The sequence below is a fragment of the Corvus cornix genome, chromosome 3 (genome assembly GCF_000738735.6).
Source record: "Corvus cornix cornix isolate S_Up_H32 chromosome 3, ASM73873v5, whole genome shotgun sequence".
Lineage (NCBI taxonomy): Eukaryota > Metazoa > Chordata > Aves > Passeriformes > Corvidae > Corvus > Corvus cornix.
Genome location: NC_047056.1, coordinates 1,859,867 through 1,886,167, shown reverse-complemented (window position 1 = coordinate 1,886,167; position 26,301 = coordinate 1,859,867). Strand labels below are relative to the sequence as shown.

The window sequence follows — 26,301 nt, the reverse complement described above, 5'->3', positions numbered from 1 at the left end:
AAGGCACTGTGGGCTTCACAGCCGACACCACACTGAGTCCTCACTCTGCTGAGCAAATCTGAATTCAAAATACACCACTTTCATTGCAAAGAGGCTATTCCTGGAGTAAGATGCTGCTTAATGCACATTCCCATCATGGAATTTGGCAAACAGCAATGCAAGTCTATTTAATCACTGCAAAAATAACTTAAAGATTAAAATAAAAAGCAGAAAAATTTTTTTTTAATCTGAGAGCACCTGAACCACTCAAACACTTCAAGTATGGTACGAAGTGTAGGAAACTCTTAAAATTACCTAATTTTGAATAGTCTTGAGTACTTGTGTCATGTGTACACAACTAAAAAGTCATGAAGAGAGAGAAATCCAGTCCTGAATAAAAAATATCCTCAAACAGAACCTGATTTTCTGGGAACCAAGGGTGCTTACTCAGGAGAACTCCTTAATAGTATGACTAGAGTTTAAGCACAATTAGCTGGAAATTCTTTCCGAGGAGGAAGGAATATTGTGACATTTGCTTTATTCAGAGGTGGGTTTTCACTCCTTCAATATTTTGGTTAGTGGAAAATTGCGTAACAAATAAAACAAATTCTTAAACTGAGAACATGATGTTCCTCTTTTAAAAATATTCACAAATTCTCAAGTAAATTAAAGATAAAATATTCAATACAGTACCTGTTTGCTGCCAAAATTTGATATGCTTCATCCCAACTGTGACTAGTCTGTCCACATGATGTGGATTACACTTCACTACAAATATTTTATCTTTATGGCCCCTGCAATAAAGGTAGAAATTTTAAAAGCTTGGCAAGAGATGACTTAACATTTCAAACTAATTGAATCATTGATATAAATCGTTTCCCTGTCTAAGAAAAATTAGAGAGCCATATTTCTAATCTGCAAGGGTTTAGTCCTGGGAGTTTGCCCCATGGAGCTGGCAGAAGAAATTTGAGCATACACCACGTGGGGAGCACAGAAATGTGGGAATAAAAGTTCTCTCCCACTGAATTTCAGTTCATTTAAGTCGTAACAAAGGAGCAGACAATAAAGGTCAAGGCAATTAAGAGAAGACATAAAGGTCAATGTAAGTATTTAAATGGATGAGACCTTAATAAATATTAAATAATACTCTAACAGGAAAAATGAGGAAGTGTTTAATCTGTGTGCTTCAAGATAGAAAATAAAATCACAAATTCTAAAATTATAGTGTAGGAAGCAGTTTACTCAGCAGCACATGCACCTCCAGGTTTAGTTCTTGGGTAATTAAAGTTATCCTTGTTGATGTATTTATGGGAATTTACAAGCTTGGGTTTTATCATAGCAAAAAATATTCCCAGGTGTAAAGCATTAATTACATCCATGTCAGTGTTTTATAAAGCCCCCAGAGCAGGAACCATGAGCTTTTCAATATGCATCTGCAGGTTTTGTGCTAGGATTAAGTCACTTTTTCCTGACAGGCTCAGCAGACCTGGAAAATCATGTGGTTCTGGAACCCTTCTCAGGCTCAGGATTTCCTTTTGGTGGATCAGCCTGGATGCAAACCAGTCCTGACCACTTTTGACATCTGCAGCACATCATCCTGCAGTGCAGAGGTGTTTGATTCCACTTTATTCAACAAGGATTTTAATGAGACCAGACAGGAGGCTGCAGAGCCAGGACAGGGAAACAAGCTGTATAATTTAGCTCTGAAATAATTAAAGCAAGTAAATAAGTGTGTTCTGATGTTGCAACAAAAACCTGAGAAGTCATGCTGAGATAAAGCAGCCTAGAAAAATTAAGCAAAAAAAACCATTCACAAAAACGACATCTCACTGCAGAATAAACATAGTGGGTGTCTGTATATGGTGAATGGACACCTCATTTTTCAGGTTTATATGGGTCCACATGATTGCAAGGAAATGTCCTTTTATTCTCGTGTGAAAGGCCACATGAGGGCTTTTGTCTCTCTCTCTCTCTCTGTCCTCCTGTGCTCACCAGAACAGGGGACTTGCCTTTAGGTGCTGCTAAAATCTAAACAACAGATTAAACTGCAGCATTTTAGAAGATTAATTTTTTCTGCTCTCTGTGAGGACCCTGCATATTTTCAAGATAACAGATTAGCAATAATAGATCCACTACGTGCATGCAGCATTACATGGTGAAAAGAATCCGAGTGCTCCATGTTTTATCTATCCTGTGAGCACCAGCAGCCAGGTAGTGACACAGCTCATCGTTATCTTGTTTTTAAAAGCTTAAAGGTCAGCATGGGAATATATAAAGTATTTCTTTGCTTGCAAGTCAAGCACAATCTGTCTGGGGACAGCAGAACCAGGACTGCAAAGCCCAGGAAAATGTCACGTGTTACAACACACACAGGGCGGTTGCTACGCAAAGCCTCCAGCACAGATTTTAACAGGATTTAAAACCTCACTGCCTAATAAACTGCATGTCTGAGATGGAACTGTGTAGCTAACAGATTGTGGTACACACACACGGAGTAAAACACTGATTTCTTCAGTAATGGTACACTGCTAACAGAGAGTGCTGCCACCAGAAATTCTCATTTCTTCTGCAACATGTCACCATGGAGCCATTAAAGTAAATTAACCTTTCACCGGCACTTTTTCCTACTGAGCAATGCTACATTACATGGTTGCAGAATATGGAATTCTCTCCTTGCCCTTCTGGTACATGCATCCACACTCACAGGAGTTCTGCTCAATCCCAGTGACCAGGAGCACATTTGCTTTGTCCAAGGCTGAGACAGAAACCAGGTTCTCAAATAGTTTGATTCTCCTACACTGAACAACTATTATTACAATCAATATTTGAGTATAAAGTAGCAAACATGTAACTTTAATCCAATTCTCTTCCCAGCACTGGTCCCTTCATGCAAAGGACTCTTCACTGTCAGGTTATTGGCTGAGCTGTCAGTTGGCAACTGAAAAAGCAAATAGCTCAGAAAAAGCAGGCTCAGAAGAAAGGCAGGATCAGCAGTGCTTGAAATATATAGATAGATAGATAGATAGATAGATTAGAGGGAACTATTTTCTTTTCAGAAAGTGATGGAACCCAGCACGCCATTGAATGCATAAAGGAAGTGACACCTCTGATGACTTCTGCCCTGAGCCAGGACATGAAACTGGAAGAAAAAACTTCACTTGAAAAGTCCAAAACAAGCTACAATGCCCACGGGGCTCTCCCAACAGAAAGGCTGAGGAACTCCTGACAGAAATAGTTCACAGGATTTCCAAACACTGGGCTCTGCATCCCCAGGTTTTTAATCTGGGTATATTGCTCTGAAACACCATCCTGTTTTCAAGAGGGGAGTTCTGCTTTACTTCCTTGTTCATAGGAAAAATGTGGATGATGCTATTCAGGAAAATGTAATCAGAGGGGACATTTTAAACTGTGGGTATTCTTACCTGGTTGTTGCCAGCTTTTCTCCCTTTTTCCAGTCCCAGAACACAATGGCATGATTATCATCCAGCCCAACAGATGCCAAACATTTCCCATCAGCTGTACAGAAGCAATACTGAGCATTAAAGGTGCTAAAGCTTTAGCTGAAAATGTAACAGGCAATGAACACAACAATTACAGTGCAAACTGAATTTCTAATGATGTATTATAAATGAAACAAAAAAAACCCCCCCAAACTAATAGTTTGAGAGATTGGAGTTCAGATCTTTCCCAAAGGCAGACACAAAACATTCCTATGTGTAAGTACAAGGAAAATAGGAACGATCAAACAATGAAAGTCAACTTCATAAAGCCCAAGCACTCTAAATTCACATTGCATTTTATTTGAAATATTTCTGATCAGATGATGCTTCTTTTCTTTTGCTTGAAATGGTACAGAGAATTATTTGTGTATGAAACATTCATAGGCAGGGTGATGAAACTATAAATATGATATGAAATTTTAAGGCCAAAAATAACTGCTGGCTATCTTCTCTTTCACTGCAGGAAAGACACAGCAGTACTGATAATGAGAGGAAGGAAAGCCAGAACAGAATATCATCCATAATTCAACAGTGCCCAGGCACTGCTGCCACGTGCATGAAATAATGATAAACACAACCATCTCTAACAAACTTACTGAGACAAACTTCTGTCCTGAAATTCTAAAAAGTTTATAAAACTAAGCCATAATTATTGCAGTTTCTGATAAGACAATTGACCCTTATACGGTGTAGGAGGAGCTGATCACCTGCTTGGTTTTTTTTAAGTGAAGGAAAGTTAAAGCTGGAAGAGCAGAGCTGGGCAGAGACTGAACAGGAGCACTACTGATGTGGGAATGTGCTTCTTGTAGAAGTGAATGATGTGAAGGACTCGGGGCTTGGGCATATTTGACTTGAAGAAGAAAAAGAGAGTAACTGCTATAAATTATTCCATCAGAACTACTCCAGAGTTCACAGAGCTGAGTAAGTTCTCACAGACTTCAATGACTGAGTTCTGTTAGAAGCAAGTCAAGAAGGAGTAGGGGAATTTCAGAACGAGGAAGAGAATTCATGGCTGAATGAAATAGGACCAGATGGAAGAAGCAGAACTAGGCAGGAAGGAATGAAGTTAAAATACAGGACAGGAAACCAAAACTGAGTTTATTTAAAAAACCCCAAACAACACCACAATTTAAGCTTTATTCACTTGAAAGAGGAGGTTTTATGCACTAATATGGACTATACCCTCCAAACAAAATCCCAAGGTGTCACAGATGTTAAATTAGCCACCAGAGGGCACAACCAAACATTGCAGGAATAAAATGGAATCACAGTGTCATGAGAAGGGTCGTAGCAGAGGGATCCAGCTTTCATAAACGCGCAGCAACAGATGTTTTAGAGAGGGAGTAAGGGCAGAGAGAAATGGGGGAATAGAATCAGCTGCTGCATCAACTACAGCCAGAAAAATTTGGGAGTTTTGGGTTTCTTTCTTTAAGCTCCAACTAGTGTGACCTGAACCTAATTCTGAAATCTCTGTTTTTAAGACAATGCAAACCCCCTACATAGGGCAGCCTCTGACCCTGCATGGACGTGCACATTTGCTCAGCTCTCTGTCCCTGTCTGTGCCAAGAATCCCAACCAAAGCCAGTTAGGAATGCAGTGTGTGCATTATTCTTGGGATCAGGTCCTAAAGCAACACTGTAATGTTGAGGGGTTGCTACTTTTTAAAAGACATTCAGTATTCTTTTACAGATTTATGCCCACAGAATATTTGGCCAGCTTATTCTTTACAGGTACATGGGTTCCAACACCCAGAATATTCCTACTTGGACAGGAATTTACTTGGTGTTAAAAATGCAAACCACAAACTATTTTCAAATATAGGAACATTCGTTCAACTAAGGATTAACAAGAAGTTTTTTGACATCTATGAACACAATGTCAGTTAAATCATCCTTATCCATTTTCCCTCCTTCTGGCACTTTATCTTGAAGAGAGTGAGCTTACACACCACAGTGGGTCAGCAATTTCATATTTGAATTCCAGCTCTTGGATGAACACCAGGGCTCCTGTCCTGATAATGGAACATGACTGAGTTCCACAGATTTATCTAGTCTTTCATATAGTCTTGTCTTATAAATGTGATCTACATCCTAATGAATTCTTACCACATTTCTGGAGAGCATAATATGAAATAAGTTACGTTAAATTGAAAAAAAAAATTCAGATCAAATAGAGGATAGTTCAGATAATCTTTTTTTTTTTTTTAAACAGAAGAAGGGAGAATGAATTTTCAAGCCCTTTTATAAAGATGTAGAAGTATTTAAGTCCCCCCCATATGGATGATATTCTTCAGTGCTGCACACAGGAATTATCTCTTAAAAACTGAGACAGCTTAGGGCAGCCAGCTTGGAAAGACAAGTGGGAAACACAGCAGACAACTGTTTGTCATATTTACTACTTCTGTAAACTCACTGAAAAATGTGGCAATCGTTAGCAAATGTGAAGCACTGGATGAGCCCAGAGGTGACATTTCCAATTCATTTATATGCTTTGAGTCACCATCCTGCCTGCTTTAAAATTCTCACACCACCATGTAGACAGTGACCAGAATTCCAGCTGCACACTTGGTATTATCTATCAGACACCACCAAAATCAATCACTGACTGAGTGACCAAAGGCCCATGACTGACTTTACTACACACACTATTTTTATCCCAACAGTCAGCAGCCTTCCACGTAAAACTGGTACTAGCTGTAATTTTACACCTCTTTGAATTAAAATTTCATCACAAGGACTGTCTTTTAATTAATCATTTAGATAAACATAGGCTGTGGCTGACCTGAAAAATCCAGAGCACACACTCCTCTCTGGTGCTGGCCTTTGAGCAATGACAAACATTTCAGGGTCTGGGTGTCCCAAACATGGATAGCAGCATCTCTTCCAACCTGAATCAGAAGGTTAATTGGGATCTCTGCCCACAGAAGTTCGAAGCACACCAATAACAGTAATTAGCAGCATCATGTCTTTAAAACACTATAGAGGTAACTACTTTGTCATGTTTTTATCTTTTTCAAGATTTATTTTCTTTTTATCTTTTTCAAGATTTATTTTCTTTTTATCTTTTTCAAGATTTATTTTCTCTTTCAGAGAAGTATCAGTGGATAGTCTCTAAAACGATCATTGTTCAGCAGAATATTCATGGTATCATTTATCCTGATGTCTGAACGTGTATGTACACACCGAAGACATCATACTCAGTACCAAATATCAGAAAGAGCCCAACAGCTTTTATCTGAGCAAGGCTGTTGAAAGCTCCTACAGTACAAAAATACTGCAACTGAGTAATGGAAGTCCATAACTTTCTAGAAAGTAGATAAAATACAGCTCCTGCATTTCACAGCAGGGGTTCAAAGCGAATGTAAGATTTTTGAAGGCCACAGCACAAGACTGGCAGTGTTTATGCTATATAGGAACGGTTTCATCATCACCTCCAACAGTTTTGGCAGGAAAATAGGAAACAACACTCAGCTTGGCTGGATTTAGGAGGAAACACTACATTTAAGTGTAAATTAAATTTACATTACTTAAATTACATTTAAGAGTAAAGGAAAATTGAAGACAACGGCGTTTTCCCTAATTTTCATACGTAAATATTATTGCTATCCCTTTGAACTCCCCACCTGCCCAGTAGCCACATAGTCCTTGACAGGGTGGATGCTGAGGCTGAGGATGTCGTCGTCGTGGCCGAGGTAGAGCCGCTGTGAGTGCTGCTGCCGGTTGTAGACGACGGCCACGGCGGCGATGTGATAAACCACCTCTCCTGCCTGCGTGTAGAACAGGTTGTTCCTGCAGTCATAGCCCCTGTACCTGCAGCAAACACCAAACACCTCGTGGCTGCCCCAGAACTGCTCAGGAAATCTGTGTTACACATCATTTGGGCATTAGAGGAAGGAGTCCTGTGCTTGAGCACAGAAGTATCAGAGACTGCTCCCACCAAGAGCAGGAATTCAGGAATCTTCTCAAGGGTTACTTTGCACTCAATTCTTAAATCAGCACTGATTTCACAAAAAGGCTGAATCGTTTACATAAAACTGTGTCCAGGTAGGCTTCACAGGGAATTGGATTGGAGCATAACTCTACCAGGCATTTTAACAAATCACAACTGTCACAAGCAATTAACAGAGAATCTTTGCTTCAGGAAACATCAGGGGTAGTGAGCAACAAGTACAAAATGTAATTTCATAGAATTCAACACTGGTGTATTATTTATCAGTGCTATAAGCTTCCCTTGTTCCTTAACAAAGAGAATCATGGAATGATCTGGGCTGGAAGGGACCTTATGGATCATCCAGTTCCACCCCCTGCAACAGGCAGAGACATCTTCCACTGGACCTGGTTGCTCAGAGCTCCATCCAGCCTGAAATACAACTGAAAATAGAAAAGCTACATCTGATGTTCTAAGAATTACCACAGTAATAATGACAAACAAATCAGTTGTGGGTAAGCACCAAAAACTCCTTTGCCTGTGCTCTGATATGAATTGTTAGAACAGCCCAGCAACATGAATCCATCAGAAAAAGCAAATCTTATCTGATATTACTCTACCCATGTATAAACTGCAACTTCAAGCTGTCCTCGGGCGCTCGCTCTCTCTTAAGGAAGGGCACAGAATGGTTTTTCTCTTTACTTTGCTGTTTCAGCTGAGGTAGGTCTTCTTTGTAAACCTACAGAAGAAGTGCTAAAGTTAACTGCATGTCTCTGGTTTTCTAAATACTTGTATATGTGAGTGAAAGTGACTTTAGGCATGAAATTTAATATATGCTAATGTGATGTTCAGTGGTTCCAATGCAGAGTCAGGCACTGTTGTTCCCAGCCTTTAGATGATAATAAATGTTTTCTGGAGAATGAATTCCCTGACAGAAGTGGCCCAGAACAGCAATCTGGAATAGCAGCAGCAGGGTCTGTTTTTTCTAGAAGATTCCAGTGTCGCTTAGTGAAAAGGAATGTAAATGTTGACTGGAAGTTTCTAGGTGTTGTGCTTCAGTGTTCATGCTCAAAGCTGAGCATGAAGAGCTGATTCTGCCTAGGGATTATGGTGACATACACAGGAATCAAAACCACTTCAGTAATCTGCCAACATGTCCAGCATCCCAAAGTACAATTACAGCTCTATAAATACACAAAATACTTTCCATTTAAACATTTCAGGCATGTTAAAACTGTGGAGCCACTAAAGGTGTTTGAAGCATCCTCAGAGCTGTGGCCTCAAACAAAATCCGTTACTATGCTGAAATGTAGCTTTAGCATTTGTTTTCTGTGCCTACATCTCTTGGACAAATGGACAATGAAATTGCCACTCCCACAGAAGTCTACCTGACTTCCAAGATGCAACACTGGATTTTTGGAAGAAAGGAAAAGAAAGAAACAAACTCAGTGAAACAGAATACTGGGGCATCATGGTCCGATGCATCTCAAAATGTAGAATCTTCTCTGCTGCTTCAGACATAACATTAAAAAGAAAAAAAAAAAAAAAAGAACCCCAATCCTCAAAATAAGGTTAATGGTTTTATTTCCCTGTGCCTTTGTCAATTATTTCCTTTAACAAAATGCCAAGTGCAGCTCTTGCTTGGGGCTGTCTCACACTTCCTATATGAGATGCTATTTAAAGTTGCTTCTGGTTTTCCATGCATTAACCTGCCTGGAATACTGCTGTTTAACTGCCTACAACGATATTGTCACTTGTAATTTTTAAACCCAGACGTCCTTTTTGACACACAGGCAGCGTGGAGGAGGATGATGATGACTGATTTGAATACAGATGGAAAATCAGGAGGAGGAGGAGGGGAGGAGGAGCATGGGACCAGCATTCTGATGAAACTCGGAGTAAAAGAGAGGGGAGGGAGAGAATTTGACAAAATCTCTGTTTCATTTGCCAATCACAACTGATCTCTGTAATAAACAGGTGAAAGAAGCTGTTGGCAGAAGGACCTATGCAATTTATTGCTGTCTAGAGAGTGAGGTGAAAAGATAAAGGATGCCTTTGGCTAAAGCCTGGAATGTTAGAGGTGAACTTCCCACATTCCAGAAAGCAGCCCCATGTCAGCCATTAAATCTCTTAAATCAACATGAACCAACTTATTCTGTGATTTTCCCCCTTAGTACAAGACCCCAGTCCTGCTCTAAGGAATTTCTGACCTCTCCCCATTGCAGCTACAGGTCATTGGAAAGGGGCCAGGCAATACTCAATTTATAATGACAACACCCCTGGAATCAGGTTCAAGTGACTTGTAAATAGAATCAAGATCACAGAGTGGTATGGGTTGGAAGGGACCTTAAAGATCACCTAGTTCCAACTCCCCAAAAAACCACTTTTAAATTATTTTCTCCGAACTCTTTCAAATTCTCATCTCCAGCTCAAGGGTTTATGTATATTGGTTGCATAATCAGCTGAATACCACCAAAGTAACTGAGAGCAGTCTATGAGTCAGCAGTAAACTTCTTCTCTTTGCTGAATAGTGATGGGAACTTGCCAGGTAATTGGCAGTGTGTGTTATTTCACACTCACCTGGCGGTCATAGTTGATTTGAGCTTCCTGCTCAATGTCAGAATCCAACTCTGGCACATCGGATAAATCTGAATCCGATTCCTCGCTGTAGGAATCAACACCACCCTCTGCTTTAAAAAAAAAAATCAATATATTGAACACGTGGAATTGCAAGAAAATAGTTAGTGATGTTTTTATATCATTTGGACTATGGGCAAAGCACTATTCAAGAAGTTTCAAAGCTCAAGCAGCTTGTAAAAGTCACGGGGGCTGACTGAATGTGTCAGACTTCATTTCTGTCTCTCCTGTTTCCCTGCCTGGGGCAGGAGGGTGGCAGAGAGAAGCAAAATCACTGAACAGTTACTGGTACAGTTCCAGCATCAGAGAATTCTGCTTTCTTAACAGGCTCTGGAGTGCAGACACACAAAAATGGCAAATGAAAGCTTCCACTGATCACTTTTTGTGCTTAAAATATTTGCTGTAGATATTTTACCAAATTGTGTGTGTACAGAGTGAAGTTTTGCCCTTTTGCTGCAGGGAATCTAGATTTTAGCAACCACCATGACACAGTGCATATGGCTGTGTTAGGATATTATAAGGATCACAAATAGAACAAGAAGAATATCCGAAGCACAGCTATTGCATAAATATGAGATATTTGTTGTGAGATATGTGAGATTGCATTGAAAAATAAAACTAAACAATTAAACACGTGTAGTGTGACTTCTGAATGCAAGTTAGATGGCTAAGGTTGAAAATTCAACTATCCAGTCCCTCGAAATTTCTTCTTCCAGACACTTAGAAGAATGCTGCTCATGTATTCCCAAACACAAATATTGCAGGCTGCAGCAGCTTTTAATGTGCCCCAAACCAAGGCTTGTCTTTGAGAACTCCAATGTCCCCAAAATGTTGAGCATATGCAATTCCAAAGAACTATAATTTTTTTTTCCTGTTAATTCAATGAAAGCTCTTCCAGCAGTGCTGCATTCTCTGTTGATTTAATTTAATAAATACTAGAGCAGAGATGATGTTTACCTTGCAGAGAGGCTTCCAGGATGCCGTTGGTTATCCCTTCTGGAACAAATCTCCACTGAAAAACAGAGTGATCAGCACCTCCTGTGCTCAAAACCCACTGGAAATCATGGGACCAGCGCACATTGGTGACATGGGCTGAGTGGCCAACATATTTCCTGAATTTAGCTCCTGAAAACAAGAAGAGAACTGCTGGTATGTAAGGGGGGAAAAAAAATAACCTTGTAACTACTGTAACTAATGAAGTTAGGCTCCTAACAGAAACACACACTTGTGAAATCTGAAAACCAAAAAATACTCAAATGCCTCATTTGATATTCTAATACAAAAGTAACTATAAGGATAAGTGGCATAAAATAATACGGACAGTATCTTCAGTTGTCAGAAAAGTGCTTCAATCTTGGCAGGGAGTACCAGACACACACAAGGTTTAATTTTCATCTTTCTGGCCATGAGTGCCAGTGTGAACTCGACCCATGCATTACATATTTCCTAAGAACACCGATTTTGAAAATTCACTGAGATGTGATATCAAATTAAACACTGAAGCTCACAGAAGGGCAAAAGGTTGTTTGATTTGGATTGCTGGCTTTATGCTAGGTAGAGTTCAAATCCTGAGGAAGCAGCCACACATGCTCTACACTTCTGAAAACAACTACACAGGGACGGTTAAAGTCTGGTCTCTATATCCATTAATACTCACAGGAATTGTGCACACTAATTTGAATTATACACCAGAATGAAAAGCCACCATTAGAAAACACACTGACACAGTGTTGAGATAAATATTGCATTTTTCAGCCATACAAAATTCCATCTTACCTTTCTTTAGGCATGGAAACCTGAATAATTTCACCAGCCCAAAGTCATCGCCAGTCACCAGCACGGAGCTGTTGTAATTCCCATCCACAGAGTTGACATCTGTAATGTTTGTGTATTTTGGCCAAATTCCACTCACTTCAGATCCTATCACACAAGTCCACGAGGCCCAGTGAATTCCTTTGATCTCATCTTTGCTCGTTAGATGCTTCCCAGCTGAAAATGTGCAGGTGAATAACCAATTTCATAATTTGCTTTTAAGAAACTGTTTCTTTTCATCATATTTATCTGTATTCTAGTTGTGATTAATTTTTAACCTCAATTAAGAAGAGTCACAATCTTCTTTAAATTACTATAATCTCTCATTTGTGGTGTTTGAGGACATCACACATCTGAGGAGTTCTAATGCAGCTGCATTCGAAATAATTAGAATACTAATGAGAATTAGCATGCTAATTAGAATTAGCATGCTGAAAACATACAAAAGTGGAAAAACTTCATAATTCCAAATCACTTCTACCAAAGAAATGCCTTCAGTAGAAAGTACTGTGAATAGCATGAGTTCCTAGAACACTTTCAAGTACTAGGTTAATAATACAAATTTCTAAATCACGCTCATGTGCTACTAGGAGTTTTTCGTCCACATTGTCTTATATCCCTGAAATGTGAGTACTTGGTCAGTCAGCCATTCTGTGGTACTTTTTACTTACAGGGCTGTTTTAGAGTTGATTGAAGGCTGCCAAACTAGCTCAAAAGAACTCAAAATTTTCTTTCTAAAGCTCTCTTCTTCAACAGTTTCCTCTAAATATTTTAAAGCATTCTCAAGTAAAAGTGAGAGTAAGTCAATTAGTTATCAGTGCTGTTTCTACTCACAAGCTTTAACACTGAGAACCTCAGCAATTTGAGCTGACCCAAACAGTTCTCCTATTTTTAGTTACATTTTTAAAAACATTCTGATCACTAACAGGAATCATTTATCATTTGAAGGAAGCACAACAGGGTCAGAGGGGCTTTGGTGGTTACCTGAGAGTGAGTCAACCTGGAAAAGTTGCTATGAAAAAAATGTATGATTTACACAGCAGAGACAGCTTTTCCTTAAAGCTGAGGCTATTCAGTGAGTACTGATTTGAAAACAAGCAGTGGGTATTTCTCTAAGTTCCAGCCAGAAAACTCCACTTGCAGCTGTAATATTTATATCTTATTTGTGGTGTTTTCTTCAAACCAAAACCAACATTTAATCGCTCATAACACGAGCCCCTTGTAAACTCACAGGGCATCTTGTAGAAGAGCCTCTCTCCAGCACCATCGTTGGTCTGCAGGAACTTGCTGTCCACAGACCAGTCAATGTGAGTGATGAAACTGGAGGATTTGTTGCATTCCCCGATTTTTTTGTATCGCTGGGCGACGGCGTAGATGTCCACAGGCCCGTCGTTGGAGCCCACGGCCAGGTAGGAGCCATCCGGGGAAAACTTCATCTCATGGATCACCTCCTTGCGGTCCTTGATGTGAACCACCTCAGTCATGTCCCTGCAGGAGCCAGAGGTGAGAATGGCAACTGGGAACCCAGGAACTTGAATCCACAGATAAGAAGACAAATGCACTGAATAATGTGTACAATAAAAATCAGATTTCACTTTAAAACCCCTTTTTTTTTGTGGATAACTTCCCACTGCTTCCTTCTTTTTTTGTGGATAACTTCCTATTGCTTTCATTGGTTCTAAGCATCTTCTAAAGCAACAAATAGAAACCACACTGTCTGTCCACAATGCTCTTCATTCTCTCCACTTGCTCTAATGAAGTACTGCTAGTATCATCCAACCCAAATTTATTTAGGTACATTTTGTAGGTGTATCTTTTAAATCCTGACACACAGTACTTTTAAAAGCAAAGTCCTGAAAGGAGAAGCATTCCTAACCCAAGACAGAGATTTCTAGGAGGCATCAGACAAATTAGCAGGACAAGATTACAGGGAGACAAAGAAGATTACCTTCTTTAGAAAAATAGTAATCATTGGGAAGACTTTTAAATTAATATGAACAGCTCACTTAAGTTTTGTTAAAGTCATTGAAGCAGAGCATTACAGGGGTTTTCCCAGGCTTTTCCCTCCTATCAGCTAGGAGTTCCAAGTATTTTAAGTATATGCTTGGCAAACATATGGAGTAACGGCCAAGAGGGGGTAAACTCTTCCAGGTATCAATTAAAACATGTTTTGTGTTTTGAAATCACCCTGGGGATCTGCCTATTTCACATTGGCAAATTTCACGTTTTACCTGCTTTTGTGCGCCCTCCATAACAGCATTCCAGACAGAAAATGCCTAAGAGGCAGCCATGCAAAAAAAAGCTTTCCTCTAACACAAAAAGGAGAATTCAGGTATACCTTGAAAGTACTTAAAAATGTCTTTTGATCACCAATTATTTTGCCTGGTATGTGTATGACAGGAAATAAATCATGCAGTCAAGGAGATCCCTCTCAAAACTATGCTCTCTCTGTTATGCACATTTCTTCTCACTAAATACCTGTATAATTTCAGACTACAGGAAAAGAGCCAAACTCGAAAACCTTAAGTTTTATCAATATTATTACTAAGAGCTAACATTTTGAAATTAAATAAAGCATAGATTTTCTCCTCATTGCCGAGCTACCACCTCTTAGAAGTGATATGGATGCATCTGCAATTATTATTTCTTTTTTCTGATAAAATACCATCTTACCTTACTCTGAGGACAATGAAGGAGCCATCCTTCATCCCAAGTGCCAGCTGGGATCCATCAGGACTGAAGGACACGCTCCGCACGGCCTCTTCCATATTACAGCGAGCAATCAAGGCATGGTCAGCAAGGCTCCACAGCCTGCCCCAAAGGGAAGGGAGAGCAGGAGGGGGCTCTTCCTGACTCCCCAGGATTTGGGTGTCAAGAGGAACCCCAAAGGTCTAACTCAGTAAAATCAATTGCACACACCCCTTGCGTTAATATTGTGTAAAGGACTGAGTCTCTTTTAACCTGAACACATAATGTGGAAGAAGAAAACAGAGTGAAGCTCAATTACACCATCACTTGGTGCCATTTCCAGACTTATCTGATAGAATTCCCCAAAATGAATAAGAAAAAGTGCAGCTTCTGTAGACAGGAAGGGTCAGTGCAGCTCTGAGTGAAATTTTCACTGAAAGCAACACTCAGGGAATATGAGCATTCCAACCACAGGGAAGATCTTCTTGTCCTAACTCTGAACGAGCTAGGAGACAAAACTGCATATTGATTCCCTCATTTACAGCAGTGCAGTTAAAAAGAATCAACCAGTAAATTATGTCCTAAGATAAAGGCAAATAATGGCCCTATATTTTTCTGAAGGAATGGAGGGAGCTTCCCAGATCACTATAGGCTGGTTAGTCAGATCTCAGTAGCCTGCAAAACCCAGAAATTTAAAGAACAGTTAAAAGAATGGGGAAAATGCATAAAACACCTCTCTCAGCGTAGAGAAATTAAGCCAACAATACCCAGCTATTTTTATTTTGAGGACAGTCATAAATGCAATATATTGGTAAAATCTTTGGTAAAGTATGAGAATTACGAATCAGCAGGTGAGATTATGTGCTAAACTGGACAAAAGAACAATTTGTGCAGGAACTGTAACGTGACACTGGACCAAGTTGTAGAGCAAAGCTGGACAGGAAGGAACGCTCAGGCCGGATGGGAGATACTACTGAGAGTTGTAGCACAAACTTTGGAACAGTAACAATTCCCGTTTCCAGTGAAGGCACGGGCACAAAGAGAGCTGTACTGAGCTCTGCTCTGCACAGGAAGCTTGGAGGCACTGGGAGCACAGGAGTGCTCCAAAGGAGAAAAAGTTACGTTGTTGGCACTAGAACAAACAGTATAAACACAACTTGGATGGAGCTTGAAAAGAAGGTGGAAAACAAACAGATGTAAAACTGGTTTCGAAGACAAACCAGAAGCAGGATCAAGAATCTTGCAGCCTCATGAGGCAGAAGCTGTGAGCTCAATACAAAAAGGAATGAACCAGGAAGGCTTTGGAAAGATTTTGGAGGAAACACTAGGATACAATTGTTGCTCCAAAATATTACTTCCACAAAAATCAGTTTGTCCCATACTCTAGAAGCCTAATTGCAATACATGACAGTCTGTTTAGTAAATGTAATAAATAATTCCCTGTGCCCTCAGAGAATGATAATTTCTCCCGGTTCCTGTGGTAAGAGACAGGGAGCAGGCAGTTTTCCTAGCTGAGATGCTTTGCTTTGGAAATGTAAAATGTAAGAAGCCTATATTTGGGTAGAGCCTTCTCTCAGCTGGGCTAGGGAAAAATACAGTAACTCCTCATTTAGACATCGCAGACACAAGAATATCATCTGACTCACTAAATACTTTTATTTCTAAACCAATTTAGATTTATATTATATACTCACTCTTTGCAAAATAGTGTGATAATCAAATACTAAGAAAAATTACCCAGTGAAGTGCAATACAGAAACATCCCTGTTGATGCAATTTTAGTGTTACAGAAAAATTGTAGGGAAATCCTTTTGCGTACTTTTTTATCTTAAAGGAAGTATTTATACATTTCACTGGAATTCCTCACATGAAGCCATAATCTATTAAAAAATCCACTAGGATTCAAATCCCCCACTGTTCTAGTGCCCAAACAGCTCAAAGATGTGCGATGTAGGGCAGTAAAATCCCTGCACACTTGAGAGATGGCATGTCCAAAGGCATCAGGGATATCATAACTGCTCCAACAGTGATAAGAATGATAAGAGCAGAACTCATCAAGGCTTGATGAGCACACAGATCCTGCCGTGCTTCCTGGAGGGGCGCAAACTGCGTCAGGCTCTGAGTCAGCAGCACCCTCCCCAGCTCCAGGAGCTGAATTACTCTGCTCACCAAGAGATAAACCCAAGACAAGAAATCCCATCTTAGTGGGGTTTATTGGCTCGAGGGCAGTGCAATGCTAATCCCAGCTTTGCAGCCCTTCCTCCAGAGCTAACCTGCATCCTGACAGGACACTTGTGCCTGTCTGTAACACTGGACAGGCAAACCCCAGCAGAAGAGACAATTCACGCACTGCATAAACTGAAAGAAATAATCCTCCTGCAGGAAGCAGGGAGAAAACAGGACTGTAGAGAACAACTGGCAGTTCTGTTGGTTTCACACACAGATTTTAATTGGGGTTAGAAACAGATGAGGGATAGTATGGATAGGAAACCAGTACAAGTGAAAAGATTGAAAGGGAAGGAAAAAGAAATTCCAGCTGAGAAGCAAGCCTCAAGGCAGAGGTGAATCATAATGTGCAATCTGAAGGAGCATTGATCAGAAGATGGGTGTACAGTAGGAGATGGATTTTTCCCATTGAAATAGGGCCAAAGGGTAAAATCCACATCTATGTTTCCAAAATAGGTTGTCTAGTAGTCCCTAAAAACTGTAAATCTCTTTGGTAACTGCCTGGGGTTGATTTATAAATATGCAATCAAATCATCTGTAGAAGACAAAAAGCAGTGCAATGGGTTTGGAAAAAAACTGATGGAGGAGTTAGAAATCAGGATAGCAGAGTGAGGAGAAACCACCGAGCGGGCCATCAGGGGACAACCAACCCGGGCCTGTGCTGTGCTGCAAGGGTGGAACCACCACGGAAGGTAGGACATGGGAGACTGCCAAAACAAAGCCAGGTCTCCCCAAAACGTCTCCAGTAGCTTTGGCACTCAGGAAAATCTCCATCTCTTTAATCACAGGTAAATAATAAGTTCCACTGGGCAGAGTTCATGCTTAGGTGAGAACACACAGCAGCTCTGTGGTTGTGGACTCAGGGAGAGTGTGAGCTGGACCTCCAAACTCTACAGTCGAGTCTCACTAAGCACAATAAAATGCCTTTTTTCCCCCAGAGGCTTATCAATTTGCCAAATTTTCATAGGGACAAGAAAAAGGAACACCCTTCACTTTGTGACAATGTCCACAAATATGTAGACAAAATTTAAAATCTCTGCTACAAAGCCTCAAGGCACAAGTGCTACAACTAAACATAGAAACACAGAATATCCTGAGTTGGAAGGGATCCACACGGATCAAGTCCAGCTCCTGGCCCTGCACAGACACCCCGACAATCCCACCCTGGGCATCCCTGGGAGCGTTGTCCAGGCTCTCTGTGCTGGAGCTCTGGCAGCCTTGGGGCTGTGACCATTCCCTGGGAAGCCTGTTCAGTGCCTGACCACCCTCTGGGGAAAGAGCCTTTCCCTGATACCCATCCCAAACCTCCCCTGACTCAGCTGCAGCTGTTCCCTTGGGTCTTGTCACCGGTCACAGAGAGAAGTGATCAGTGTCTGCCCCTCTGCTGCCCCTTGTGACACAGGTGCATTTCATCAATCTCATTTTCTGGCATTTTAACTGAATTGGTTTTAGATCAGATTTCCTAAACACTCAAGGCTGAAGCAGACACCTTCTGAGTAAAACACTGGATGAAGGTATTTAGGCTTGTTGCTTGTTTTACCAAAAGAGAAGTACAAGGTGGCCACTCTCTATTTAGGTCACTTTTACACAACAGGAATAAATCAGTACTTCAAGCAGAACACATAAATCCAGCACATTTTGAATATAAATTCTGATTACTTTTACCCAATGTGTGGCACCCAAATATGAAAACTGAAGAGAAAAAGCAAAGCTGCTAAGAAAAACACGGGGGAAAAATGTTGTCTTAATAGAGTCTTAACGTAAGGCCAGCAAGTCAATCCATTACAAATTAATGGGCACGTGAAGTAATAAAATCACCAAACCAGATGCAGCCTTACCGCACAGATCGATCGTCGCTGCCCGTGACTGCCAAAGGCTTCTTGGGATGCACGGCCAGGGCCCAGAGCTCCCCCTCACAGTGGCCCTGCATGATCAGCATGGGCTTGTCCCTCTCCCTCACAAGCACCTCGAAGATCTCGCTGTCCTGTGTCCCCGCCAGCAGTCTGTCGGCTTTCCAGCACACGCTGCGGATGGACAGGCCTGGGGGGCACACCGGGAGCTGCCCTTAGTGCCAGCCGTGCCAGGGGATGGCACAGCCAGCACTGCTGAGAATTCCAGAGGTCATTCCCAGCTGGCATGTTTGGCACCGGGGTCACACAGAACATCCCAGCTGATTCGAAGCTCAAAGCAGTTCTGTCAGATTTTGCCCATTTGACACACAAAGAGAAAGCCCAATCCTGAGAAAACATGCTTCCTGCACACCTTGGGAATTTAAAAACCAGCTCCATTTCACAGGATTTAAAGATCTAAATTTTATATCAGCCAAGGGGTTGCTGTGACTGAAGCTGGTTCATTCCATTTTTCAGTACTTTACTTTCTTGCACATTCAAATAAAATTTTAATGGTGAATTTAAATGGTTTGTGCCCACGTTATCACCCTTACCCACTTCAATCAAAATGGATTATTGAAACAAAAAATAAAAAAAGAAAAGGCATCCCTCCTCCCAAAAGCCAAACCAACAGAATTTTGCTTTGCATAACTTTTAGAGAGCTTGATCTTATTCCACAAATCTGAGCCTAGCTTTGGAGCTGGAGTTTTACTGATCATGAGCTTAAAAACACCCTCTCAGCAGTCTGAGGAATTTGGTAGCACTCTGGTCAGCTGCTTGCAGGGTTCGTATTTTCTCTTCCAGTTCATGCAAAAAAGTTTGGATATCGGATCTAGATGCTGTGAGACGTGAATGAATAAAAAAATCCATTTGTCATGTAGTCAAGGTCATCCACACCATCATTTTCTTTTTTTTTTGGAATCAAATACATAATGCAATGAACTACTGGTCACACAAATAAAATATTCTCATCTCCTGAGAAGGTTAAATGAATCTTCATTTATTTTCTTGTCCAGTTCCAGCAGCTTTTAATTTTTATAATGCCATTTTATGACTTAGCTAAATTCATACTGAAGTTCTGACTGCCATCTTCTTCTTGATAGACACCTATGACCACACAAGGAATGGAATTCCAATTGGAATTCAGCAGAAGATGGGCACTGTTACATTTTGGATTACAAAGCACATCTTTGGACGTGGGAAAGGCAATGCTCTCTGTGAACATACTGCACATGAAGAAAGATTTCTCAGGGTTTGTTTGACAGCCAATGACTTTGCATGCTTTGGAAAAAGAACTGGAAAGGAGGGACAGAAGGTCCCAGGTAAGCATTAAGGCTCCACCACTGCTCGAGGCTACAGATGTGCTTATATTAATCAGTGCCAATGACAACTGAAAATGAAACCCCACTTCCAGAGGTTGGGATTAGCCTCCAAGGCAGTTTTCACTTGCCCAGATCTTTGCTTTTTGGTTATTTGTTGCTACTGTTTTCTAGAAATTCATGTTAATGAATTCATTATGATTCAAGCTGCAAAACCTACGTAACGCCAGGAGTGCAGAGCACAGGGACTGCTGCTTGGGTGTCTTGGACAACTTTTTGAGGGCTAAATTCCATGAGGGAACACTACACCCTTGATAACGCATGCATTGTGATCTGTGAGATTGTAAGTGCTTCAAATTATAAAATAAAGTGATGACTGAGCTCACAGGAAGCAGGATTAGATTCAACAAATGTAATTATCACCAATTTAATAACATTCTCTCTAACAAATCTGCCAAGTGCTACCATTCCAAATGCATGAGTGGAGTGTTCAGATGGTCAGCACCTGGGAGTATCGGGTTCCAGAAATCTCAATTAGTTAAATGAATTGCAAGTAATTAATTAATTAAGGTCTGGCTAACTTCATTCTCCCATCTTAAAGTGTTTAATTAGTTCTCACTTATCTTCTTGCATTTGCATGGTGGGGAGCAGTGACTGGATCCCTGTGTTTATACCATGAATCAAGGAACACTCCACAGGTTACAGAATTGTCAGAGAGGGAAGGGAACACAGATCCAAAAATAAGTACAGTCATTAAGTAAAAAAATCAGCAGTATGCAGAGACATTTATACTTCACATTAAATGCTGTCACAATCCATTATCCAGATGTGTGAAAAACCATTAAAGGAACAGCTCATTACCTTTGTATCCTTGTTCAGTCTCCCTGAGATCAATTTTAGTAATTGGTTTGAACTCGGTGTCCCACAACCGAATGCAGCCATCTCTCCCTCCAGTGGCAAAGCCTTCCTCACAAGCATACATACTAAAAATTCCAGCCTGCCAACCAACAGCATCCCAAGTTTTAAAGGTCTTCACAACAAATTTAAACACACAAAGCAAACGTTTTCAAACAGACTCTTGTTAAAGGCCAGAAACTGCTGGGCACAAAAGTGTTGCCCATCCAGAAAGCAAACCAGCAAACACAGCTTTTATTTCAAGTGCTCCACTTGAGTGGTTTATGTAGAAACCTTTGTGCAAATAGCAGTGATACAGCCTATCTGCAGAACTTCAAATTTGGGTTTGTTAATATTATGACAAGGACAATTGAATAACTAATGGAGCACTTAAAATAAAGAGTTACCCGGGATAAACAAAACCAAGCAAACAAGCAATACAAATATTCTTACAGGAGCAGAGGTGACTGAGACATTCTTTCATGAATTCAGCTCAGACATCGTTTGGAATCTGACAGGAACTGAAAGAGTGTCAATTCATTCTCTTTGTTGAAAACAAGGTTTTATTACAGTTTGAGTTTCTCCTTTGTTTTGAAAATGCCTCATGATTAGTGACTGTGCTGAACCACCTTGGAATAGCTCAAGGAATGCCTGCTGAGTCAGTATTTTATCAGGAAAACCTTGGTTAAGAGATAGGTTGAACTGCATGGAGATAAATACAATGGAGAGAAGACCTCCATTTTCAAAGTGGCCTTGTACAATGTCTTAATAGATTAATATTTCTAAATATTAATTACATAGAGATTAGAAATTGGGCAAGAGATTGCATATCAGCCATGGCAAACTCCATAATTTATCACATTGTATACAGAGTGATTGTATTTAATCATTCTAATGAATCTAAATAAATTTCTGCTAATATACTGCAGGGTGTTATTGCTTGCCGAAGGCATTCCTGTGTTATTGCAGCTGCAGTTTCACAGTAGTTCCTCAGGTAAGATGTCTCACTGACTCCAGTCTCTTTGCTTTCATAAATTAGGGGCTACTTCTACAAATAACCAGAACTCTGCTGAACACTTAGATCTCCTTTGAATCCTAATGAACTGTCACCATAACCAGTCTGGGGAGGTCAGAAAAAACACGTTATTTTTGCAGTGCTCTTCCTAGAACAAAACTATAGTGACAAGTGTTAGAAGTCATATCACTCTCCTTAAGAAAATTGTCTTGCTTCCTTTTTTTCCAAAAACCCCACACCAGGATGCCATTACGCATAGTCATATTCCAAATAGGAGCAGTTCTCAAATACATCTGAAATAAGACAAGGAAGTCCTACTGTGTCTTTATTGTAGTAACAACAGAGGCAAATTAATTACATTGGAGTGGTTAGAAATCTAACACAACCCTGTACATCCCCCTTTCACTCTGTAATTATGAGAGCTCCAGACTGGGGGTGGTGGTTTGTGGGTGTGTGTTATGAAAGCAATTGGAGTAAACTGTCTCTGGAGTATGGCTGGAATGCAAACTCACAGATTCAACAGGTTTGCTCCACACTGAAGCTCTTCTGAAGAGTCAGACTCCAGTGTTGGGAATTTTAGTAATTCTATAATAATAGTAAAATTCTATTTAAGCCCAGATAATCTGCTTCCCAATTATTTTTAAGTAAACCGATAATAACTGAAGCTACTCAATCTGTGAAACTTTAGATTTAGAGACTTCATCTGACATTTGGTTTATTTGGTTAGATGGAGGCTATAAATATCAACAGTTCTGGCACGATCAGCTCAGCATCTGTTGGCAACACGTACAACATTGCATCTAAGTTCTTAATTGCTGAACAGCCTCAGACATCCTTCTGACCCGAAATGGAAGGAAATCTTTGTAGCTAAGCCTTCAGGAAGTTTTTCAATTCAATGAACAGTTCCTTATCAAACAGACATGAAAGCACCACTTACACTGTGTGCTCCTTGAATTGTGCGGACCAAGTTGAGCCCTTTCCAAACATAGATGTCTCCATTTAAAGCCCCGGAGTAGGTGATGTCTTCTTTAGCGCAGGCTAAACACAGGATTGTTTGGAGATCTCCTGTTTTACCAAATATTCCTCTCTTTGCTGTCAGGGCATTTCCACACAATGTCCAAAACTGTGAAATGTAAATGGCAGATCAGGAGAAGTTTCTGCAGAATTTCTGGTTTTTCACATTAATGTGAGGATCTCAGACACACATCCTGACAGAGCAGTGCCTGGGCAGGCACTGAAGTGATTCCTGTGGTGCTATCAGAACACCCACCACTCCAAAGCCTGCCCATTTACCAAGGAAATATCCAGGCAAATGTAGTACATCTAAACCCAAACCAAACGATCAAACTGCTTAAGAGGGTGAGGTTCAATGCTGCCTCACTATAGCCACACTGCCCCTTCTCATTCTCTCACTGTCCTTCATCAGGTTTTGCTGGGAAATGCTGTCCAGACAAGTGCATGTTTTTAAACCCAAGAAAATCCCATTTTTCTTTTCTGCAAAACACAGCTACAGCACTGAAGTGATAAAATGCTTTATCTTACACCACCTGCGTGCTGGAGCAGACATTTCTGCCCTTCCCTAGTGCACTGAAAGAGTTCTGTCCCTCAAATATAGTCACAGAGAAACCATCTGTTCCACAGGGACTGCGAACGCTCGTACATGAGACAGCTCCCTGACTCCCAGAGTAACAGGTTCCCAAGGGTGGAATGGGGACTTGCTCAGCTGCCACACAGAAGTCATCAACATTCTGCAAAGAGGAATCTAAGACTGACTGGGGAGGAGGAAAAAAGTGAAGAAAACAGCTTGTCTCAGAAGGTTGTCTTTGGAGGAGAGCTAGAAATATCAGATGTTTGTTTCTGAATAAGAGAGCTTTTTTTGATTTAAATAAACAAGCAGAGAGGACAGTTTGTGTACTCAGTTGTCCCTCAAGGACCAGACCTTCTGGGGAAGGCAGAATAAAGAGACTATCAATGAGAGATAGCAAGAGAATTGCTGAAATCTCCAGTCCTGTCAGCACCAGGACATTCTAGACACGTGCAGATACAGAACAGCAAATCCCTGGGGTGCAGCACAGCACAGTCTGTCAGTGGAGCCATCCCTGCTCTTCCATCCAATGGACACTGGACAGACACAGGCAGAGACTGGACAGGAATAATGATGTGTCTGACATGGATTTATCACATCCATCTATTCCCATTTCTATTCATTTGCCTACAGCCAGATTTTTAGGTATTTTTCTAAAATTCTTTATTCCAGAAAATCCTTGGATCAAGGCTTTTTATTTCAGCTCCTTCTCTATTGTTAATTCAATTAAATTTTCCCTTTGCCTCTTAACATCAGCCAATTTAGAAGGCAGAGGGAATACTGCCCCCAGGGCTCTCATTCTGTGAGTAAAACCTAAACTCTCCTCCCTTCTGGTCTGCTGACGAAGGGTGGGAGAGCAGGCAGCACTGTTAGAAGGGTGGAGGGAGGATCCTGAGCTCAGTGTGAGATTCCTTTGCTCCTGGGCTTTACCTCAGCTTCTAATCCCTGCTCAGCCAAATGAGCCAGCAGAACTGGATTGCTAAAGGCATAAACAGCACAATTCCTAAGCATTAGTCCCAATTCTCACAGTGATACTATTCCTTCAGAGCTGTTATTATCACATTCCCGCCACTTTGTACTGAACAGCAAGTTCAGGCCTCTGCTGGAGCACCACTGGAGGGAAACATGGAGTCACTTCCCCTCCATGCTGCATTTTTCCTATTTGTTGGCATTCCTTTTTCTCTGTGTATCTACAGTGCCTGGTATTCTCTGTGTTCAGGGTGATTATGGCCATTTTAAACAGAAGACAGGTGCCAAAGACAGGTTTTGGAAAACAGCTTGTGGAACACAACAGATGGTATCAGTGCTGCCAAAACCACCCACAGTTGAAAGCAGTGGTGGTTTAAGGGCACGAGCTTCTCAGGAACCAGAACTAGAGATATTAACTGGTTTCCTAAACTTCTAGTTAAAGCTCTTCCCACCCCAGTCATGTGAAATAATTGCCATCTGTTAGGAATGTTTTTGAGGAGACTAGAGAAAAATAGAAACCTGAAGGGGATATTGGCAAACAAGGATTTGTTTCTAAGCTTTCCACAGGCATGAGAATGTTTTACCCCAAACATCTGATATATATTAGGTTTACATTTAAAACACTTCCATAAAGGGTGACTTAGAGGGAGCAAATAGTGGGGCACCAGAGTTTTCTCTCTGCAGGCCCTGCACATTTCTCAGTGGTGTTCCATGAGAAGCCCAAGAGCAGGTCATTCTGTTCATACTTTGTATCTTTATTCCTCCTACAGCTGCTCAGGGACCCTTTGTGATGCTGGAAGAGGGAAACCCCTAAAGGCTGAGACCATTAGGGTGGAATGGAGAGGGCAGAAGACCCAAAATTGTAAGTATATAATGAATGAAAATTACACCAAAGGATCTTCCCGACTTTCTTGTTCAGGGAATCTGCAGCTCAGGCACTGCTGAATGTCTCAACTGGCTTCAAACAAAACATTTTGCAAAATGTTCACAGCGTAAAGAAAGAAAAATATAAACAGTCCTATATTTCAAGTCCTCATCAGGTAAGAACCCAGATTTTTTTGTGCAAGTACTTTTTCCAAGTAAATAATGAAAGCTCTTTACCTTTATGTGTTTTACTCCACAGCTGACAATCCTGTTTGGCTGATATTGATCCCAGGAAATATCAAATATCTGTTAAGAAATACATTAAGCTGATATTTTAACCTATACAGTAACGGCATCTAGGTTCAGCTTGCTTTTACCAGTGCTTAGCCATAATTTCTCTTGAAACGTATTACTACAAGTGAAAGAGCACTCTTCAGGTAAATTTGGAACTCTTTGTAATCAAAGGTCAAGGCAAATATGGAGGGTTCCTCACAGAGTTCTGTCAACACACTTCATCCCTGACTCCACACTGCCAATCCATTCCAGCTCCAAGATGTTAATGAATAAACAATACTTACATAGGCATTCTTTCCACTCCCTCTTCTGTGCAAAAGCTCCTTTCTCTGGGTGGGAAAGTCAACTGGGACTAAGATTTTAATACTTCTTGCCTGTCCTGGAGAATTCTGCTAATTCAGAACCTGATCTTGTACCTACTGAGGCCAGCAGCAAAACTTCCACACATGCAAAACTGGGAAGTGAATCAGTTCTGGAAGAGAAAATCTGAACAAGGACTAAGATGCTTTTTGTATTGGGAACATGGCAATGTACTTTAATGTATGCATCCATGTGCTTTTAAATATGTCAGGCAGGTATTTTGCTTATGCTAAACCCGGTACAACATTCCCTAATCCTGAATAACATTCTAAATTCAAACCTGGTCAGTTCACATCTTTATTTAAGTTATGATCCTTTACCTGAAGCTAACAGATATAAAAGA

General features: G+C 40.7%; 1 protein-coding gene across 9 annotated transcripts in view; it reads right to left on the bottom strand.

Moving 5' to 3' along the window:
- Positions 1-26,301, bottom strand: part of EML6 (EMAP like 6) — a 90,791-nt gene that overhangs the window by 31,651 nt on the left and 32,839 nt on the right. For 6 of the 9 annotated variants that reach the window (XM_039569195.1, XM_010402978.4, XM_039569198.1 and 3 more), the window contains exons 5-18: positions 25,542-25,610; positions 22,824-23,009; positions 20,839-20,974; positions 18,608-18,809; positions 14,529-14,666; positions 13,087-13,343; positions 11,820-12,032; positions 11,001-11,168; positions 9,987-10,096; positions 8,027-8,145; positions 7,102-7,288; positions 6,261-6,366; positions 3,402-3,495; positions 673-773 (exon numbers count right to left, since the gene is read on the bottom strand). In XM_039569195.1, coding sequence (XP_039425129.1) covers positions 673-773; positions 3,402-3,495; positions 6,261-6,366; positions 7,102-7,288; positions 8,027-8,145; positions 9,987-10,096; positions 11,001-11,168; positions 11,820-12,032; positions 13,087-13,343; positions 14,529-14,666; positions 18,608-18,809; positions 20,839-20,974; positions 22,824-23,009; positions 25,542-25,610 — 2,086 coding nt within the window. The remainder of the gene's footprint in view (positions 1-672; positions 774-3,401; positions 3,496-6,260; positions 6,367-7,101; positions 7,289-8,026; positions 8,146-9,986; positions 10,097-11,000; positions 11,169-11,819; positions 12,033-13,086; positions 13,344-14,528; positions 14,667-18,607; positions 18,810-20,838; positions 20,975-22,823; positions 23,010-25,541; positions 25,611-26,301) is intronic. The other 3 variants (XM_010402981.4, XM_019287914.3, XM_010402987.4) reach the window with 1 other exon arrangement.